Source organism: Bicyclus anynana, chromosome 3 (genome assembly GCF_947172395.1).
Source record: "Bicyclus anynana chromosome 3, ilBicAnyn1.1, whole genome shotgun sequence".
NCBI classification, from domain to species: Eukaryota; Metazoa; Arthropoda; class Insecta; order Lepidoptera; family Nymphalidae; genus Bicyclus; species Bicyclus anynana.
This window is the reverse complement of record NC_069085.1, coordinates 10,291,635-10,308,900: the sequence shown is the minus strand read 5'-3', so window position 1 is coordinate 10,308,900 and position 17,266 is coordinate 10,291,635. Positions and strand designations below refer to the sequence as shown.

The 17,266-nt window shown below is 36.3% G+C and overlaps 1 protein-coding gene across 1 annotated transcript in view; it reads right to left on the bottom strand.

Annotated features, from left to right (window-relative positions):
- LOC112053368 (collagen alpha-1(IV) chain) overlaps nucleotides 1–17,266 on the bottom strand; it is a 36,661-nt gene that overhangs the window by 14,880 nt on the left and 4,515 nt on the right. The window contains exons 2-5 of the mRNA XM_024092768.2: nucleotides 3,129–3,314; nucleotides 1,731–1,775; nucleotides 818–1,102; nucleotides 87–335 (exon numbers count right to left, since the gene is read on the bottom strand). Coding sequence (XP_023948536.2) covers nucleotides 87–335; nucleotides 818–1,102; nucleotides 1,731–1,775; nucleotides 3,129–3,314 — 765 coding nt within the window. The remainder of the gene's footprint in view (nucleotides 1–86; nucleotides 336–817; nucleotides 1,103–1,730; nucleotides 1,776–3,128; nucleotides 3,315–17,266) is intronic.

Here is a 17,266-nt window from a genome sequence, read left to right as displayed (position 1 = left end):
CTTATAAATTTTAAAACATTTTATATCACAATTTTTCTTATCGAAAAGTTAACTATAATACGGATATATATTAATCAGAAACTCACGGGTGCGCCTTCTGAACCTCGTAGACCTTTAATACCCTTTACGCCTTGTAAACCTCGTAATCCTCTTTCACCTTGGTTTCCTTTGGCTAATATAGTAATATTTTGTTGAACTTGATCTATAAATATCACTCGAGATGGTCTGCCAGGTTCACCAACTTCCCCAAGATTTCCTTTTTCCCCTTGCGGACCGAGAACATCGTCACCACGTTCTCCTCGGTATCCTACGTCACCTTTGTACCCTATGGGACCCTGAAAAGTGAAAATCGATAGAAAAAATAACTTCATCTAGAAACTAGAAGTATTTCTGGAATTGCATTAGGTACGTAATGCAATTCCAGAACTGCTTACACTTGCATAAGTACAAGGTTTCAAAATAATAAATATTTTATTTTGTTATTCATTCTGATTCTAAACGTATAAAAATACGTTAAATTTAAGTTTGAGCTTTGTCGTATTTACCTACGTCTAAATAACACGTTACGTTACAAGTAATTTCAACTATGTATTTATAAAAAAAAAACAAGTCGTGTGCTTTTCGTGTCTTTTTCATTTCTCTTTCTTTTATATTTAACAGCTTGGAATTTAAATAATCTTGAAATATAACTAGAAAAATTAAGTACGTCCCGTATAAACTTCAACCCCTATTTCACAGCATTATTTTATAGTATGTGGGCAGTAGTAGTAGTAGTTTAGGTAGGGACATGCAATATTATAGAAAACTTGAAATGTACCTGATCACCTTCTTCCCCGGGTGGTCCACTATCGCCTCTATATCCCATGGGTCCTACAGGGCCACGAGCGCCGGGACGCGCAGCATCACCCTGTTCACCTTTGGCACCTCTGGAGTTTACACCACCGTCACCAGCTAAACCTTGGGATCCTTTCTCCCCATATGGACCCGGTGGTCCTCTGTCGCCTGGAATTCCTTGTGGCCCCATCGGCCCTATAGTACCGTCAATGCCGCTACATCCATCTAAACCAGCGAATCCTCTTACACCTTCGTATCCTGCCGGACCCTAGTAATGGAAATTGATTCACTAATATTATCAATTAACTAAAGGTTTGCATATAAGATCATCATCATTATCAGCCAATGAACGTCCACTGTCAGATATAGACACATGCCTTCTGTAAGGACTTCCAAACACCGCGGTCTTGAGGTCCCTTTAACCTCAGTGAAGTCTTAGGTTTAATAGTGGGAGGTAAACTAACACAGCGATTCCCGGTGCGTGGTCCTTTCCAGGACCTCAACGTTTATCGGCTGTTTGAAGTATGCGCTCTTTCTAATGTCATTGTTGCTTTGCGATTAATTGAGCTACGAGTATTTCGTTGTCCTGGGAATTTCCTCATTTCTGATTCGATCACGCAGAGTTACTCCGAGCATAACTTGCTTCATCGTCTGCTGAGTGATTCTGGCTTAGAGAATTAAATAGGTGGATTAGAAGCTTCTCCTAATTTTCAGCTGTCAGATCAATTCCTCGTAAGCACCTACTCTGCACCCTTCATCTTGAGGCCTACCTAAATGTAAAGACTGTGTCTTAAGTTACTGAATACAAAACTATAGTATTTCTATTGCTGTTTCGGTTCGATAACTATAGAATTTTATTAGGTTTAATTTATTAGAAAACGGTTAAATTTTTATACCTGGGGACCGTCATCTCCTCTTCTTCCATATGGACCGTCTGTTCCCTGGAATATATTAAATATGGCGATAAGCATGATCATCATAAAATAAGCTATGACGGAACAAATAAAACTTGTAATCAATATCCTAAACATGTCATCCTGATGTGTTATGTACAAAAACCAGTAAATAAAATATGTGGGTAGTAAAAATAAAGGTATTATGTATGTAATAAAAACACTACGGTACCGTATCACGATTTGTAGCAGGTAACTACGCATAATTTTATACTTTTTGCAGGCTTTACCTGAGCTCTTAGGCTCTTTGGGGAGTATCAACTAACAACTTCTCTGACTTTTGAGTACGAGTCTATTACTGAATTAAAAAAAAACCTTATTTAGTACTCGAACCCTAAATCTTACAATTCGTAACTCGACTAGTAACACAGAGTTACTGTTGTGCACATCTTCCTTTGGTTAAGCGCTAACAAACCGCTGCGTCTACATTAGACCTGTGTCTACATTAGATCAAGAAGGCAGCTACCTACTCATATATATTATCTTCAAAACCAGCGAACAAGGAGAAAGGCTCCTGATGAAAGTACTATATTTATACTCATAGAACATAGACAAAGCGCTAAAGCTAATTATACTTCAGAAACGAGCGAGTCGATTGATATAGTCAAGTGCGACCTCATAAACGCGTAGGTACATTTATGTAATAAAATAATATATGTCTTTTTGACTGAATATTAATTATTATAACCAATAAAAAGCTCTAAAAGCAATCGTCTCCCTAGAAATGTATCTAAGTTAGTGTTAACAACCTATTGCCTTCGAAAACTACAAAAGTTTTGTATGGTTGAGTGTACCTACTTGTTCTATAACAAGATTACCCAGCCAGTGACCAGGGAAATCCATAAGCTTAGAAAAGACACGGTTATTGTACCAATTTGATTCTCAATGACAAGGATCCTCGGAGAGACTGTCTTTCATCTTCACGTGGGAAATAAGGAATTTGTAAATTATTAATTAATAATTAAATTATCCTGATTTTAAACGAATAACTGCTGAGTTTATTGTCGGCTGTTCAGCGCCTTCCGACTAGGTGCGAGTGTCACAGGCAAACTTGATAATTTAAAAAACTTTTTCTTGTAAATAATTCAGCTTTAGCATTTTTTTAAGTTCAGTGTTGTAAACCAAGCCTATTTGAAACCAGTTAACATATATTTTATGTCATTCTATAATGTATATGAACACATTTCAACGGCCTACGTGGCGCAGTGGTATGCTCAGTGGATTTACCGTTTCCATCTAAGATTGCATCATCAAAAATATCAGGTGAGATTGTAGACAAGGGCTAACTTGTAAAGAATAAAATAAAAATAAATTGGGTTATACTATAATGAGTAAACATACCCGTTCTCCTTTATCTCCGTAGTCACCTCTGTCGCCGCTGTCACCGGGACTGCCAGGAATGCCCACCCGGCCTTCAGGTCCATCCTCGCCATAGTCTCCTTGAGGACCAGGTATACCCGGAGGTCCTATGGTCCCGTAGTCTCCCTTTATTCCTTTGCAGTCGCACAAAGTCTGGTTACAGACGACCTGTAAAGCAAAATATTAATTTATTAATAATTTATAACACCTGTCACGATAAATAGGCATTTACAAGATTATAACGTGCCTATAAAGACCAATGTTTTAGGGTTATCTAAATAATAAACGATCTATTTAATTTTTAATAAGTTTAAATATATTGAATTTATAGAATAAGATAAACAGAATAAATTATAGAATTAACATAGATTCAATCACTACAAAAAGTAATAAATATTCGTTCACTAGCGTATTTTGTTTAATCTATTCGTAGCAGGCTAGTTCACTATCTTTGACGTATGTTAGTTGACATATACGAAATTGAGATTCTATGTAACAAATGTCATTCGGTGCTTACTAGTGGATATCATACAGTATGTAGATGACATTTTGTCAATTGATTCGATGGTTGATACGAGTAATAAACAACAGAATAGTGAATAGGCCAGGTGACTCGACGAAAGTAGTCTTGCGCGATCTTCGACTTTTAACACGTTTAATTAATCATTGTTTGTGTTGTGGCTCTCTAACACACAGGGGCACTATCGTATTCTAAACTCCGGGATGCGACTGAATAGTCAATTTAGATAATTTTAATATCATCTATAGTTAGTTAGTCCAAAATAACTATCAGGGGGTGGTGGGTGATCAATACTGATGCCAAAAATGCAATCACTAAAATTTTCGTCTGTATGTTCCTTATAGAAAAATAACTACTCGATGGATTTTTGGTACAATTATTCTTCATATTCCTGGGCAGGTTATAGTATACTTTTCATAACGCTACGATCAATAGGAGCAGAGCAGTGAAGGGAAATGTTGGGAAAACGGGAGAAGTTACAAGTTTTACAGCAATACTACTAAGTAAGTAAGGGCTGGGCGGACAAAGTTGCGGGCATCCGCTATTATTAAAATAAACTTATTTAAGTGTAAAAAAAAAAATTACAACTATAATATTGTGAAAGTTATTACCATATAACGACTGATCCAGAATATTGTACTGTTACTGCAGCATATGAACGTGCCTTATCGACAGGACCTCTGACACACATACGCAGCCAGAGCAAGTGCAAGACCGTTGCACTTCCTTCTTTTTAATAGAACGCATAAATTGCTGTGATATTTTTAATCACTGAATTACCCAATGCGCAGCAGAAAAACACAATTAAAGGAGACCGACCATTTTGGGCCCAGCGCGTTACAGAAATGACGAAAAATCCTTTATCCTATATTCTATTATATATATACATCAAAATTAACCAAAAATAGAATTCACAGTTGTTAATATTTTTTAAACGTGTGTTTTTTTTATGAAAACGTGCATTCCATATTTTAAAATTAGTTTACTGACGATAAACTTGCAGTTGGTATCGACCAATTTTACCTTTTTCAAACGTTAATAATAATATAAAAATAATATAATAAATGTTACCGCCTGATGTGACTTCTTAGGACTTTTTTCTTTGTTATTTTACGCCGTTCCATTTGGTTTCCCTTTTTTTCTTAAACTTCACTTTTACCATTCCCATAATAAAATTACCAAGTCTTTGCGATTTTCCGCTGTTCCATTTGGTTTTTCTTTCATTCTTAAAGTGTACTTTTACCATTACCCATTACCCATAAAAACTATTTACTAAAGCTATGCGATTTTCCGCTGTTGCATTTTGGTTTTCCTTACGCCTGTATAGGTAAAGCGACCAAAATCAAATCAAATCAAAATAGGGTAAAAGAGACAGCATATTAGGAATACCTACACATACATAAGTATATTATATAGTATAGCGTGATTTAATTTAGGTGTAACTATGTCAATGGAAGATATATATGAACTGTTTGTTACACGAGCTATGAGTATAAGACACTATCAACGCTTATTAAGGAGAACGATATCAATTTGTCCAACTGTATTGTTAAATTTGCATTTACACATTTTGATTCATTGAATGATCTTTTTGCAAGATAATAATATTAAATGATCACTCCTTGTAGTCAATATTTATTGCTAGAAGTTCTTTGCTCATTAGTTACTTATTATTTATAGGTATATAATAATACATTATACATATAATATACCGAAAACGTAATCTTGTGGAGTATGTGGATGTGGTGTGTGGTTTTTGGAGCCTTTATGGCATCAAACCATAAAACCAAGCGTTCCATTGAAAAAAATGGGTAAGTCTAAGATTATATCTTGGATTCAGTACTCTATGATGATGATAATAATAATATTAATCAGGAGTGTAGGTTTATTGCAAACACAGAACATATAGCACTTAAGCTGCGAAGATTGGGCATTCTCATTTGAAACTAATAACTCATTGGGCAATGATCTTTAGGTACTTGAAATGAAATGTTTGGTTATTAAGTGCTCCTATGAGCCTGTCTACCACCGCAGCTCTCCAGCCAAACGACGAATTGGACTCAGTTGTATTTTAAAGAATGCCGTTTTTCGGGAGAAGTTAAAGTAGAGATTCTTAGCTAGTGTATCCGAATCAGCCATCGATTATTATTAATTGTCCTATCTTTAATCAGTGTTAGTATTTGTGTTTCCAGCGTGCTATGGAGAGAGCTATGCTTGGAATCTCTTTGAGGGTTAAAATCCGGAACGAAGTGATTCGACAAAGAACGAACCGACATAGCTCTTAGAGCTAGTAGGTACATTGAAGTGACAGTGGGCTGGTTATGTCTGCCGGACGACCGATGGTCGTTGATGTCGTAAGGTCCTTGAGTGGAGACCGCATCTTGGTAAGCGGAATGTGGGGCGCCCCTCCACTAGGTGGAGCGACGAGCTCCGGAAGGTGACTGTCATCGATTGGATGCAAAAGGCCTGAAATAGAGCGGGCTGGGGCTACTTGAAAGAGGCCTATGTCCAGCAGTGGATGCATAATGGCTGATGATGATTTGTGTTTTGATATTTCTAAATTATTGACAGTCGCGGGTATTGTAAAATGTTCAGTTGCTTTTTAAATAGCCTTTCCATGTTGGATGTCGCTAACCGATGACGGCATTGCACGATAGGTATTACAGCAGCAGGCGATTATAGAGCGGGTGAGTCATTAGTTGCAATTCAAGGAACGGGCTGGATAAACAATCATTGCAGTGTCCCAGGCGATAACGACCATTCGCACATCCCGCGCGCGTCCGCCTCCCGCCCGCGTCCGCTACCACGTGCAAAAACCATAAAAGAACACATTTTATAACAATCAAAATTATTAATGACTAGCGGACGCCCGCAACTTCGTTAGCGGGAAATTCAGTTTTCATAAATCCCGCGGAAGCCAATAAAACCCCGGGATGAAAAGTAGCCTATGCCTATATATTTTCATCTATGGAAGCAAACTTATGCCATAACTAAAACATAAAGTTACGTTGAAGCTCTATTCCATTTTTTCAGAAAGTCTTGTTTAAGTTGTAGGTACATGCGACATATTATTTTCATGTTAGTCGTTAAGCAGACAGAAACTGTGTCATTGTTGAAAAAATGTACCAACTATTGGTGGCACCATCACGCCGAAGTTTACGAGCAAGTTGTCGGAATCTCATAATCGTTAATGCGTCCCCAAAACATCTCACCAACATATTATTAGATCAGGTCGTAAAATAGGAGAAAATATTTTTAACTATATTCGATTATAATTTACTTAGCCTACGACTTTATAGTGATGAATCCGTCTTATATCCATCCATACTCTAAATAAGCAATTGTTGTATTTATCTTGTTTTGTTTTTTATTTTTTGTTGTTGTCTTTGGATTTAGTAGTAGAGTCAGTAAGAACATTTTAAAAGTGCTTGGATAGTTTGGTTTGATTGTGCACCCTACAGTGCTTATAAGCTTCGACAAAGGAAAGAATACTGCTTACTATAAATTATTCTTTACTTGGTCGAATCCCAGTCCGTCATTTGCATTTCCATTAGTTTTTAGTAGATTACCAATTCATTGTGTCACAGGCAATCTATACTGATAATTTTAAGCGGAAGCGTTTTGTTTGTGTGTATGTTTTAACGTGCTAATCTGTCGAACTACTAGTCGTATCGTAAAACATATTTTTATACTAACGGACGCCCGCGACTTTATTTTTTTGACTATATGAAGAAAAGGAAATAATTATAATTTAGAATTCAAATAATAACACTGAATAATGAAATAATAATTTAATTATTATTAACAAAGTAAACAATATAATAAACATCCCAAACTAATAATAATCTAATTTATAAATAGGAAACTTGTACATTGCACACGATTTGTTACATTTTAGTACCTACAGTAGTAAGGACACTTTGGATTATGCTAAAATGTTAACTTTTAAGTGAATTTTTCATTTTTTAAATCACAATTTATAAAGAAAGTCAAAATGATTGAAAATTTTTACAATAGCTTTTACAGAATAAACGAGATAAAATAATCTGTGGCTTCAAACCAGACCCTTATATCTGCTAGCTCCCAAAGCCACCATGGTCCAAGTACCATGGTTGTCTACAGTACATACCCATGGTAGAAGCATGAGCTGGCAAACCCCTAGCTTTTATATATTTAGTTCTAGCCATCACAGATTGTTGACAGTAACTCCAAAACCTTGCTTACAACTTTGGTTGTTGGCTTGTTTACTTGTAATTCTTCTTAATTACATACACAATCACTACACTTTAACGCAATTAACGGGTTAGATGAATTTAAACATTACTATGTGATGCAACATAATTATGAATGTTGGTATAATACCGTATGTTTACAATTTTCGATCGACGGAATGTTATCTCAGCCTGGACACATTAAAAATATTTCATTTGAAAAATTCGAAGTTTTCAATTGCTTTTTATATGTATATTATATATCTGTATATAAAACGAGTCTATAGTTACTTTTGTATAATGTGATCATCTTCATCGAAAAACAAGTACCAACATTAAATAAAAAATAATTAAATAATAACTTTATTGCGAAATATATTACTTTGATTCGACTAATAATTCAAGCGTCTACAAATCCTACATTGTTTATATAATTATGTACATTATAAAATTATTATGATTTTGATCCCATGTTATTAATTAAAATTAAAAGCATAGTGATGCAAGTAATATATCACATAATATTTTTCCCTAAATACTATATACTTCATTTCAAAAATTCTTGAATCACATTATATTTTGTATTTTTTTATGATTTATAAACATTTTTTAAAAACTGTACCTCTAAAAACAAGGACTTTCCATACAAACTCTCAACCCTTATTTCACCCCTTTCTATTTTTATTTTAGTGTCAAAAAGTACCCTATGTTTTGCTCTAAGGTCCCATTTACAATTGTACTAAAATTCATCTTGATCGGGAGGGGAGGGTTAAACTTAAAAAAGTCTATTAAGTATTTAAAGTTAGAAGTGGGGTTTGCAATGCGGATGAAGTCGGGCGTCTGCTAATGTATATAAATGGTCAGTGACTACTAAATATAGACGAGGAATACGGTCGTACGTTCAACTGGCTTTTGTTACCGTACTGAAACTATTGACCTATTTCATTTTACTGGAAGTAAGTAATAATTTTCAGTGCATTGCTCGCTGCCATAAAATCGGCCTGTGAGTGACGTATCGCGTCATAACCATTTGCGTAACAGTTAACTATACAGCGAATATCGGGATAAAAAGTAGCCTCTAAGCAGATCAACCCATATTTGGCTCACTGCTGAGATCGAGTCTCCTCTCAGAATGAGAAGGGTGAGGCATAAAGTTCACCACGCTGGCCTAATGCGGATTGGCAGGCTTCACACACGCAGAGAATTAAGAAAAATCTCTGGTATGCAGGTTTTCTCACGATGTTTTCCTTCACCGTTTGTGACACGTGATATTTAATTTCTTAAAATGCACAACTGAAAAGTTGAAGGTGCATGCCCCGGATCGGTTTCGAACCCACACCCTACGGAATCGGAGGCAGAAATCATATCCACTGGGCTATCACGGCACGGTATTAGATTTTAAATTAATGATTTTTCCTGTAAATATTGCTATGTCAAGTTCATGGGGCCATATTATTGTCCTAAAGTGTTTTCAAGACAACCCTGTTTTATTTTGATTTCTTAAAGTTTTGGTTATTTACTTTCCATTATATATATATTCTGTTAAAATGGTATCAAAATTAGAATGGAGAAACAGGGATATTTCCTCTGGGGGTCAATGTTCTGTGCTTGCCTACGTCACGGTGATAAAACATCGACTCATGTGTTGGGCGAGCATTGACAGGACGACTCACCCGGAATAGTCGCGAGATGGATGCTCTACTAACGGATAACAACAAAACAACGATACTTTCCTTGTACTTCGTGATAAGGTCCACGATATATTGACTCTCTGTTCTGCAAGTGCAAGTTATACAATTTTGTATTTTTGTTTTTTTAATTATTTATTTACATACATATATTGTTTTTTTCAGAAACTGCTACATTTTTTTTAAAATATTAATATACATATGCAATACGTAGTGAGTGTATAATATACTCGTTACGTCACCTGCGTTTTGACGGCCTCCGTGGCGCAGTGGTATGCGCGGTGGATTTACAAAACGGAGGTCCTGGGTTCCATCCCCAGCTGGACAGATTGAGATTTTCTTAATTGGTCCAGGTCAGGCTGGTGAGAGGCTTCGGCCGTGGCTAGTTACCACCCTACCGGCAAAGACGTACCGCCAAGCGATTTAGCGTTCCGGTACGACGTCGTGTATAAAACGAAAGGAGTGTGTATTTTCATCCGTATAACAAGTTAGCCCGCTTCCATCATCACTTACCATCAGGTGAGATTGTAGTCAAGGGCTAACATATAAAGAATAAAAAAAAACCTGCCTCTCTTTCACATATTTTATCGTCTAATATTCAAATAACAAAATTGTCTAATGCAAAAGTAATTTTATAAAACCGACTGGAAGTTCCAACTTCAATTATACTTTATTATATTATTTCATAAAAACAACAACTTGACATAAAATATCGAGTAGTTGCTGATAAGTAATAACTTGGCAGCGCTTTTCCAAGAAGTCTAATCTCGGGGTCATGATGGCATTCAAAAGATATGAAATCGTGGGAGTTACGGTATCATTATTTCGGCAATAATTGCAAAAATTGTATTATATTTATATGTAACGACAAGTTGATAACGGTTTCCCGTCGGCCTGATAACAGATCCTGCCGTTTATGCCGCGACCTCGTTACGAAAGCTTTGTCAATGGATGCTGATTTTGACCTATTTTATATTGATAGACGGTTCGCAATGTTCTAAATCTATTATTTCTTAATTTACCGTAAAATTGTAGAGTTGTTTAAGTGTTGTGCAAGTGTTTTTTTTTGTTTTTGAAAGATCTTCTTTTTTTGTAACAATATCAACATTTTAAGCGAACAGCTTGTGATAAAAGAGAGTATACGATGATAGTTCGACAAATGGGGATGGAATCCTAATCCTAAAGTAGGTACAGAATCTACCTTGAAGTTATTAAAGATTGTATTTCAAAACTTTATATACCTGCTCGTATAAATAAGAATAAATTTAAAATTTATAAAGCCGTGATAGCCTAGTGGATATGAAGTCTGCCTCCGATTACGAAGGGTATGGGTTCGAATCCGGTCAGGGGCATGCACCTCCAACTTTTCAGATGTGTGCATTTTAAGAAATTAAAAATATCACGTGTTTCAATCGGTGTAGGAAAAACATCGTGAGAAAACCTGCACACCAGAGAATTTTCTTAATTCTGTGCGTGCGTGAAGTCTGCCAATCCGCATTGGGCCAGCGTAGTGGACTATTGGCCTAACCCCTCTCATTCTGAGAGGAGACTCGAGCTCAGCAGTAAGCCGATTAAGGGTTGATATTTGTGATGATGATGATAATAATATAATATTAAGTAACTTTGCGATTCAGTGGCTGGATTGAAACCCTTTTTCACTATCTACTGTTGTGTTATGCCTACCTACCTACACATAGAACAAGCTTCCTGGTTATAAGAATAAGAATTGTTTATTTCAAAAAACTCAGTACACAAATTACAATGACCTCCTGACCCTTAAACTAGATAAGCTCGTGTCTTAAGGGCCAGTGACTTCCCTAGGTACATATGCATAGGTAAAATGACATAGGTAAATGATGTAATTACCTATGTTAGAAAGGGAAGGAGAATATTAATTTACGTAACCCTCGACACAAAAAGACGAGTGTTATAAGTTTGACGTGTCTGACTTTCTGTCTGCCTGTCAGTCTGTCTGTGGCAATTTAGCATCCAAACGGATGAAGCGATTTCAATGTAGTTTTTTTTTGTAATAAAGGTGACCTATGCGTAGACATGTTTGATGAAAATCGGTTGAGCCGTTTAAAAGTCATGGGGAGTGAAAGTGGGGAATAATTACTGAATGTTTCAATTGAAAGCGCACTGGAAGAGAATATTGTTGATTTGATCTAGAAGAGTGTAATTAATAATTTCATGACTTTCAAGGGTTTTCAAAATTTTAAATTTAATGTTATTGAATATTGTATCAAAACGTAGTTATTAGAGTAAGTAACACCTAAATAAACGAAAAAAAAGTATTCACGTTTCCCTAAAAATAATAATAGTTCTCACAACGGTACCCTAAAATATTTTACCAATCTGTCGGGTCATAGGATTAAATTGTTATCTGCGTAATAAAAAATTACAATGGTTATCTAATTTAAAACATTGTAATCGTAGGACAAGTTACTAATAATATTCAAAACATTGAATCAGAAGTAGGTACTTATTTTACATCAAGTAAAAAACTTTTGATAACCAAAGATATGAACGAATACTGACTGATTGACTGACTAACCAATAACTAACTGACCGATTGACTGAACGGCGGACGATCAGTGCCAACATATCTTCTCGTTCGTAGATAGTATGATACATTATCAGTTTGAGATTAAACCTTTTGGACCTAAAAGTGCTCATAGACTTGAGCACTCACTTGTAACAGAACATCGAGCATTCGTTTTTATATTTATCGAACTGAACAATGAGCCGAGCCAAGCGTAGAGCCAAATATTGCTACGAATATCTTGAGAATTCTAGCGAACGCCCGATTCGATGAAGCAAATCTGCTCGCTAGAATGCTCGCCAGAAGGCTCGATAAAATGTTCTCGTATTTTTCTGTGATGTAACATTCGCACGAATGCTCATTACAAGTGAATGTTCAAGTCTATCAGCACCTAAATAGTTTACAGTTCGTCCCCTGAAACATTGAGTTGTAGAAGCGTCTTCGTGATTTTTTGTCGGATCTGGGTGGCACAGATTCTTCGTTTTTGCGGTGAAAAGTGGCAAGGGCTTTCCTTTGTTATTTGTAACTTCCGTTAAATAACGTTTGTTTCTGTAAAATTATTGAAACTTACAGCTTATACTATCCATCAGAATTGACTTAGGTACTTAGTTCACTTAATGAGAACGATTTTTTTAAACATTAATAATTAATGTTTTTTTAGGTCACGAGGCTATACAATGATAATAATTGTGTTGCCAGTCGGAGGTCCGGATAAAAACTACAAGATAATAGAGCAAAGGTTACGGTAACATCAGATTGTCGAATTTAACAAGAGCATGTACCTATCTACTGTATTTATATATTATACAATAAATATTTATTAACACGCATTTTAGCATAAGATGATATTTATAATATTGAATGTTATCATCTAAAACTACAATACTTTTAACGTTTAGAAACACGTTTTGATACTCATGTAATTCGCTTTACATTGCATATGTCAAAAGGTAGGTATAATCTATACTTCTAATAAATCTGTAGAGAGGTCAATTCTGTACATGAAATATATTTCCAAAATAACTATCAGGCGGTGATTAGTGATCGATACTGATGCCAAAAATGCAATCTGTAAAATTTTTGTCTGTCTGTTTGTATGTTCGTTGTAGAAACAAAAACTACTCGACGAATTTTAACGAAACTTGGTACAGTTATTCTTCATACTTCTGGACAGGTTATAGTATACTTTTCATCACGCTACCATCAATAGGAGCAGAGCAGTGAAGGAAAATGTCGGGAAAACGGGAGAAGTTACTCCATTTTTACAACTATACTACTGCAAGGGCTGGAATAAAGAGGTCTAAGGGCGGACGAAGTCACGGGCGTCCGCTAGTTTTAAATAAAATCTATACATGTTACAAAACAAAGGTCCCCGCCGCGTGTCTGTCTGTGCTCAATGAACTAAAACACAACTGATAGGATTTTCATGCGATTTTCACGCTTCATTCAGGACTTCCTTTACGAGCTTCGGGCAATGAGCGCGAAAGTATACACACCGATATAGCTCTCAGGGCTAGTACATTGAAGAGACAGTAGGCTCGACATTTCTAAATAGATAATAATTTATTTATTTTGCTATCATCCACGAAAAGCCGACGAATCCGATTCATGATGAGCTTCCGCAAAGTAACGCTTGCTACTATCCAATACAGTCATTTCTGTCGGACGACCGATTGTCGTTGGAGTTGTAGTTGTAGTGGCGCCCCCCTACTAGGTAGAGCGACGATCTTCGGAAGGTGGCTGGCATCGGTTGGATGCAAAAAGAAATAGAGAGGGTTGGCACTTAAAAGAGGGCTATGTCCAGCAGTGGATGCACAATGACTGATGATGATCTGCTCCAAAATTGAGTTAAAATATTTCGCACGAACAACCATACATAGGTACATTAGAAGTTAAATAAAAGCTTGTAATATAAAAATGTTTCCTCTGTATAATATTAGTGTAAATAAAAACAAATTTCATGCGTATAAGGCCGTGGGCGTTGGCTAGTTTATTCTAAAATAATAGGTTATCTGATTAATTTCCGAGAACTAGCATTTAGGTCGACGTACCTATATGCAAGCTGTTCTAGTTGGTATAACATTATGACGAAATATTCGCGTTAAAATTTATTACTAGCCGCAAACGTAGTAGTATTTAGCCGTGATAGCCCGGTGGATATGACCTCTGCCTTGATTCGGAGGGCGTAGGTTCCAATCCGGTCCGTGGCATGCACCTCTAACTTTTCAGCTATGTGCATTTTAAGAAATTAAATATGACGTGTCTCAAACGGTCAAGGAAAAACATCGTGAGGAAACCTGCATACTTGAGAATTTTCTTGATTTCTTGAAGTTTGCCAATCAGCATTGGGCAAGCGGACTGAACTATTGGCCTAACCCCTCTCATTCTGAGAAGAGTCCGAGCTCAATAGTGAGCCGAAAATGGGTTGATTATTATGATGATGATGAATCTGGACCTGGCTGGAACTTGGAACGGCTTCACACCTGATATCTGGGTACCTATCAAAACTAATAAGCAACAATATAAATATTGGAATGAAAGCTACTGGGCTTTAACATTCGGTCGTCAAAGTAGAACATGCAGTATCCTAATTTATCAAATCGGTTAAAAAAGTTGTGGTAAGAATCAAAATTTCGGAAAACGACGTAGTATAGGTATTAGGACATAAATCTGTAGAGGGAATCAATGGAAAATCGAACCGAGTAATTCATTGTATAATAAAATTTGTTAAAATATACATATAATTTAACTGCGTCAGAGAGGTTGACGTCAAAATAATTGATAATAATCAAATGAAATTGTAGGTGGTCCGAAGTTTATCGGGTCATTCAATTCTACCTACTTGCTTATGTAGCTAGAATAAAAATGTCACTGAACTCGACATGTCAACCGACACTTGAAAACTACAAGGCAAGCAAAGAAAAATATTTCGCATAGATACACAAGTAGTATCAAGTCTCAAACTTGCGTCATAATGAATAGAATCTAATATGAATAGGTAGTAAGTACCTCACAACGGGGACGGTGTTGCTTGAGCTTATTTCTACGAAAAAGAAAAGGATAGGCTTTCACCTTCAAAACTCTATAAAGTCTGTCTACCATAGCCTTTCGTTCTATTACGTAGGTAGGATTAGTGGTGCGTCGATTCTCGTTCTACGATCGCAAACGCTTCGAAAACTAGAAAAATGAATGGGAATGACAGTCCTGGATCACGTGACCTGTCGATAGCAAATGACATTCCCATACATCTTTCTAGTCTTCGAAGCATTTGCAATCGTAGAAAGAGAATCGACGTGCCACTTGGCTACAGAGGCAGGGCATAGGTCTTTTGTAGGGACTTGACATGACCTCTGCCTCCGATTCAGGAGGGTGTGGGTTCGAATCCGGTCCGGGGCATGCACCTCCAACTTTTCAGTTGTGTGCATTTTAATAAATTAAAAATCACGTGTCTCAAACGGTGAAGGAAAACATCGTGAGGAAACCTGATTACCAGAGAATTCTTTGCGTGTGTGAAGTCTGCCAATCCGCATTGGGCCAGCTCCTCTCAGAATGTAAGGCCTAACCCCTTACATTCTGAGAGGAGACTCGACTCTGGATTAACACATAGGTTACTTTTCATCCCGGAAAAATTCATATTTTCTGCGGGATTTGTGAAAAACTCAATTCCACGTGGAGAAGTCGCAGGCGTCCGCTAGTATATAATAATAGTTAAAAATGTTATGAATGTAAAATAAATGACTATTATTTTACCTACTCGCCTAATTAAAAATAATTATTATTCGGAGTTCAGTGATGACATCAATGTTCGTGATACATAGATACCCTCTGTTATCTTATCAGAGGTTTCGGTAACTTCTTAACAGTAGTTTTGATGACCGTTTTAAGGAGGTAAAGACTCATTCAATAAAACTTATCAAAACATACTTCTTTTGACCGTATAACACTAGTATAACCTACGACACTTGCGATCTTTATTACATTTATCATACAAGGATTTTAAACATTTTGTGACTAAAATAGAAACTTTACATATAAATAAAGATAAAGACACTGATGGCTTACTTAATTATTTAGAGCATAAGTTAATACTTCCTGAAATGTTTTCGCTCCTCGCCTTCCGTTTTCCATCCCACTGAATAGGAAACTATTGGGCAAGGCATCGTTTCACCGTGTTTCACAGTGTTTTTATTTTGTCATTTTAAATTAGCAGCTTTTCACTAAATGCATATCGAAGTACTAGCGAACCCGGTCAAGCTTCGCTTTGACTTATGTGCACTGTCTTCGTTCCTGTCCTATCCCCTTACTCCTGCTCTACCCTACCCCTAAACGTGGAAACTTCACCCCATTGACTGATACAGTTACGCAAGCAACCAAGCTATCGGCGACAAACAGAAACTTTAGCCGCTTATAATGAGATATACGGTTATTACATTTATTTCAAAAAGCTTTTCTATTTTGTATTTTGTCCTGTCTGTGTTTTCCAGCTAAAATCTGAAACGGCTAACTATTTTGACAGGACTATCACTGCCAGAGAGCTGTTATTTGGGAAGTGCTTAATACTAAAAATCCGCCCAAAGATTACTAATAATAAATTTAACTACTTTATTTAATTTCAATATAGGTATATGGCCCTTTCTATGTTGAGTGGAAAAATCAACTTGCTGGATAGGTCTATGTATAACTAAAGGATGGATGAAATGGTTGCTATTTAAATATAAAAATAAATGTTGGTTAAAAAAGGGTTTAAAGTGCTGATTTAATCTACAGGACCCTGCAATGCGCGTGGTACACACGCACTTGGTCGATTTTTACCCCATTACACTTATTAGATTTAATTAGAAATGTATATTTTAGGTAGATATATGCTTTCATATTTTCTTCTTGTACTTTTGGCCTATAACAAAGTTACTTGTCAAATTATCTAGGTCAACGGGACCTTTGATTCCCTTGAGTGTCGAAATATGCTTTTTTTGCTGAATAAACGGTTTTTGACAGCCGTGATAGTTTTATGAGCGTTTTAAGAAATTAATTATTACGTGCCCCAAACCGTGAAGGAAAACACCATGATTTTCAATTTCAATGCCAATCCGCATTGGGTCTGCGTAGTGGACCATTTGGCATAACCCCTCTCATTCTGAGAGGAGACTCGAGCTCAGCAG